Source organism: Salvelinus sp. IW2-2015, unplaced genomic scaffold (assembly GCF_002910315.2).
Source record: "Salvelinus sp. IW2-2015 unplaced genomic scaffold, ASM291031v2 Un_scaffold2794, whole genome shotgun sequence".
Classification (NCBI taxonomy): Eukaryota; Metazoa; Chordata; class Actinopteri; order Salmoniformes; family Salmonidae; genus Salvelinus; species Salvelinus sp. IW2-2015.
In genome coordinates, this window is record NW_019944095.1 from 55,190 (window position 1) to 60,243 (window position 5,054).

Sequence of the window (5,054 nt, forward strand, 5' to 3'; positions counted from 1 at the left end):
ACTGTGAACACCTACACAGAGGGACAGGAAGTAGGGTACAGCAGGTCAATGTAACTGTTGGTAACACCTACACAGAGGGACAGGAAGTAGTGTACAACAGGTCAATGTAACTGTTGAACACCTACACAGCGGGACAGGAAGTAGGGTACACAAGGTCAATGTAACTGTTGAACACCTACACAGCGGGACAGGAAGAGTTAATAAAACAGGGTTAGAGGCCAGGTTGTGTGTATTCAGGCCAGGTCTCACCTCGTCTCCAGGCTGGATGTCCTGCACGGCTCGTACCTCAGCCTCTGTTCCCTTATAGGTGACGATGACGTTAGGACTACAACTATGGTTCATCAATGCTACACTGGAGGGGGGAGAGAGAGAGGGGAGGGGGAGAGAGGGAAGGGAGAGAGAGAGAGGGGGGAGAGGGAGAGAGGAGGGAAGGGAAGAGAGAGAGGGAAAGGGAAGAGAGAGAGGGAAGGGGGAGAGAGAGAGGGGGAGGGGCAGAGAGAGAGGGAAAGGGAAGAAGAGAGAGGGAAGGGGGAGAGAGAGAGGGGGAGGGGCAGAGAGAGAGAGGGAAGAGGGAAGAGAGAGAGGAAAGGGAAGAGAGAGAGGGAGGGGGAGAGGAGAGGGGGGAGGGGCAGAGAGAGAGAGGGAAGGGGAGAGAGAGAGAGGGAAGGGGAGAGAGAGAGAGAGGGAGGGGGAGAGAGATAGGGGGAGAGAGAGAGAGAGAGGGCAGAGCACAAAGGGGGAGAGAGACAGTGTTAGATAATACCTTTGGTGATGAGGATAATGATAACTTCTTTGTGTCATCCATCCTCAATGATTTTTAATGTGTGTACTGTTCCTGTACTGCCATTGCATTGTGGTGAATGGGCCGGACAGTGACTACATTGTAGACTTACTCAGGGAACACAGCAGAGCCCAGGTGAGACAGCTCCTCATCCTCTATGGTGAAGCCATTACAGTTTACCTACGAGAGGGAAGGGCCGGAGAGAGTGAGAGGGGGGGAGAGAGCGAGAGGGAAAGGGGGAAAGGGAGGGGGGGAGAGAGAGGGGAGGGGGAGGGAAACAAGAGGGGAGGGGGGAGAGAGAGGAGGGGGAGAGCGAGAGGAGAGGGGGGAGAGAAGAGAGAAAAGAGGGGGAGAGACAGAGAGAGAGAGAGAGAGAAAGAAGGTAGGAGAGACAGAGAGAGAAAGAAGAGAAGGGGGGTGAAAGAGAGGGGGGAAAGAGAGAGTGGAGGGGTGAAAGAGAGAGTGGGAGGGGTGAAAGAGAGAGTGGGAGGGGTGAAACGAGAGAGTGGGTGAAGAGAGGGGGGGGGTGAAAGAGAGGGGGGTGAAAGAGAGAGTGGGAGGGGTGAAGAGGGGGAAGAGAGAGTGGGTGAAAGATTGAGGGGGTGAAAAAGAGAGGGGGGGGTGAAAGAGAGAGAGGGGGAGGACAAGGGGGGGGTGTTGTAGAAGGGAGCAGGGTGTATTCTACCAGGAATTACAGTAGAAATGATGCAGACCTGCTATATCTGTCTAGAATAACTAGATCTTATGCTTACCTGACCAAAGAGCACAGTCAGGGTTTGGTCATCAGGAAGTCTATGTGTTTAGAGTAGAAATGATGCAGTGCTGCTATATCTGTCTGGTTATCTATATTCTTCTCACTGTCCAACTTACCAGGTCTGATAACGAGAGGAGAGAGGGAGAGAGAAGAGAGAGAGGGGGAGAGAGAAGAGACAGAGAGAAGAGAGAGGAGGGGGAGAGGAGAGAGAAGAGAGAGTAGGGGGAGAGGAGAGAGAGAAAGAGAGAGAAGAGAGAGTAGGGGGAGAGGAGAAGAAAAGAGAGATGAGGGAGAGAGGAGAGAGAGAGAAAAGAGAGAGGAGGGGGGAGGAGAGAGAGAGAAAAGAGAGAAGAGAGGGAGAGGAGAGAAGAGAGAGTAAGGGGAGAGGAGAAAGAGAGAGAAAAGAGAGATGAAGGAGAGAGAAAAGAGAGATGAAGGAGAGAGAAAAGAGAGAGGAGGGAGGAGGGAGAGAAGGAAGAGTGAGGAGAGGAGAGAAGGAAGAAGGGGAGATTTCAGGTCACACACTACACTAAGACAAACTATCAGTCTGATGTTTTGTTGTTTGGCACAATGAGGACAGACCTGACCTGGTCCCAGATCTGCTTCTGCTCTTACCAACTCCATTACTGTCAGAATGTTGGTAAGAGCACAGACAACCAGACAGGCAGTCAGGCTGACTAAGACAGACTAAGACAGACAGGCAGGCAGTCAGGCTAAGACAGACAGGCTAAGACAGACAGGCAGGCAGTCAGGCTAAGACAGACTAAAACAGACAGGCAGGCAGACAACAGCCAGGCTAAGGCAGACAGACAGGCAGTCTGGCTAAGACAGACATGCAGGCAGTCAGGCTAAGACAGACAGGCAGGCAGTCAGGCTAAGACAGACAGTCAGACAACAGCCAGGCTAGGACAGACAGTCAGAGCTGTGAGGAACTAAAAGTCTGCTGTGCCAGCCTAAAGCACGAGCACTTCTGTAGTTGAGTTGTTTTAGCCACATGCTGCCATCAGTCAGGGGGGGGGGTTGGGTTGTTGGAAGGAAGGGAGGCTGGACGGATGCTGCTCGGCCATGTGTTTATGAGGTGTGTGTGTGGAAGGGGTCATGGTCCTGTTTGTCTGAGCAGAACCCCTAATGGTCATCGACTGACTAACAGCTAGAGAACAGGAAGGTGTGAGAGGTGTCTCCTCCATGTTGAGTTGGGTCCAGATCAATCCTCAGTCTCTCTCATATATATATATATAGAGAGAGCGAGAGAGAGCACGAGAGAGGAGTGTGTGTGTGTGTGTGTGTGTGTGTGTGTGTGTGTGTACACACAGCCCATCCTCTCCTTATATAGGTTACTCATTGACCCTCATTTTACCAGGTCAGTTGACTGAGAACACGTTCTCATTTACAGCAACGACCTGGGGAATAGTTACAGGGGAGAGGAGGGGGGATGAATGAGCCAATTGGAAGCTGGGGATGATTAGGTGACCGTGATGGTATGAGGAACAGATTGGGAATGAAAAATTAGCCAGGACACCGGGGTTAACACCCTTACTCTTATGATAAGTACCATGGGATCTTTAGAGACCACAGAGAGTCAGAACACCCGTTTAACATCCCATCTGAAAGTCAGCACCCTACACAGGGCAATGTCCCCAATCACTGCCCTGGGATATTTTTCWTTTTTTAGACCAGATGTGCCTCCTGCACCACCTCCAGCAGCATCTGGTCTCCCATCCAGGGACCTAACAGGTCCTACAGGCCCTAGTTGTGTTGCACCTGGACTAATGTCCAGTTGGGTGGTCAGGTGCGCCAAAGGAGGACAAAGGCAAATTGCAGTTTGTCCAAAACAGAGCAGCACGTATTGCACTTAGAGATGTACATGGAGGTAGAATGTCAATGACATGCAGGTCAATCTCTCCTGGCTCAAAGTTGAGGAGAGACTGACTGCATCACTAGTGGTCTTTGTGTGATGTGTTGAGTTGTTGAAGGTACCAGACTGGTCTGTTCAAGCAGTTGGCACACAGATCAGAGACTCATCGGTACAACACAAGACATGCAACCAGAGGTCTCTTCACAGTCCTCAGGTCCAGAACAGAGGCTGGGAAACACACAGTATTAAATAGAGCCATGACTACATGGAACTCTCTGGTAACCCAGGTAACTCAAACTAACAATTAAACCAGACTGATAAACCAGATAAAAGAACACCTTACAGCACGACGGGGACTGTGAGGAGACACACAGACATTTTGATGCATTTTGTATTGTATTTTGCATTTTATTATGTATGTGATACGTGGTTGGTGTTCGACTGTGATATGTGGTTGTCCCGCCTGGCTATCTGAAGATGAATGGACTAGCTGTGGATTGCTCTGGATGTGAGAGTCTGCTGAATGGATAAATTGTAATGTTATTGTAGTGCTGTATATTAATATATATTATGTATTTACATACAGTACCAATCAGAAGTTTGGACACACCTACTCATTCAAGGGTTTTTCATTATTTTTTACTATTTTCTACATTGTAGAATAATACTGAAGACATCAACACTATGAAATAACACATATGGAATCATGTAGTAACCCCCAAAAAAGTGTTAAACAAATCAAAATATATGTTATATTTGAGATTCTTCATATAGCCACCCTTTGCCTTGACAGCTTTGCACACTCTTGGCATTCTCTCAACCAGCTTCATGAGGTAGTCACCTGGAATGCATTTCAATTAACAGGTGTGCCTTGTTAAAAGTTAATTTGTGGATTTTCCTTCTTACTGCGTTTGAGGCAATCAGTTGTGTTGTGACAAGGTAGGGGTGGTATACAGAAGATAGCCCTATTTGGTAAAATACCAATTCCATATTATGGCAAGAACATCTCAAATAAGCAAAGAGAAATGACAGTCCATTATTACTTTAAGACATGAAGGTCAGTCAATGCGGAACATTTCTAGAACTTTGCAGTGCAGTCGCAAAAACCATCAAGTGCTATGATGAAACTGTCTCTCATGAGGACTGACACAGGAAAGGAAGACCCAGAGTTACCTCTGCTGCAGAGGATGGGTTCATTAGTTACCAGCCTCAGATTGCAGCCCAAATAAATGCTTCACAGAGTTCAAGTAACAGACATATCTCAACATCAACTGTTCAGAGGAGACTGCGTGAATCAGGCCTTCTTGGTCGAATTGCTGCAAAGAAACCACTACTAAAGGACACCAATAAGAAGAAGAGACTTGCTTGGGCCAAGAAACACGAGCAATGGACATTAGACCGGTGGAAATCTGTCCTTTGGTCTGATGAGTCCAAATGTGAGATATTTGGTTCCAAACAGTGTCTTTGTGAGACGCAGTGTGGGTGAAGACCGGATGATCTTGCATGGTTCGACCGGGATGAAGCTATGGAGACGGAGGTAGTTATGGTTAGTGGGGGTTTTGCTGGTGAACGGTACTGTGAATTTAAATGGTGAGAATTCAAGCACAGCGGATTAACAGCATGTCTACAGATGGGAAGCATGCGTGTCAAGTGATATACGCCAC

At 48.3% G+C, this 5,054-nt stretch overlaps 1 protein-coding gene across 1 annotated transcript in view; it reads right to left on the bottom strand.

Moving 5' to 3' along the window:
• Positions 1 to 5,054, bottom strand: part of LOC112074747 (N-lysine methyltransferase SMYD2-A-like) — a 25,647-nt gene that overhangs the window by 8,384 nt on the left and 12,209 nt on the right. The window contains 5 exon segments of the mRNA XM_070440648.1: positions 128 to 175; positions 250 to 352; positions 894 to 961; positions 1,534 to 1,571; positions 1,574 to 1,656. Coding sequence (XP_070296749.1) covers positions 128 to 175; positions 250 to 352; positions 894 to 961; positions 1,534 to 1,571; positions 1,574 to 1,656 — 340 coding nt within the window.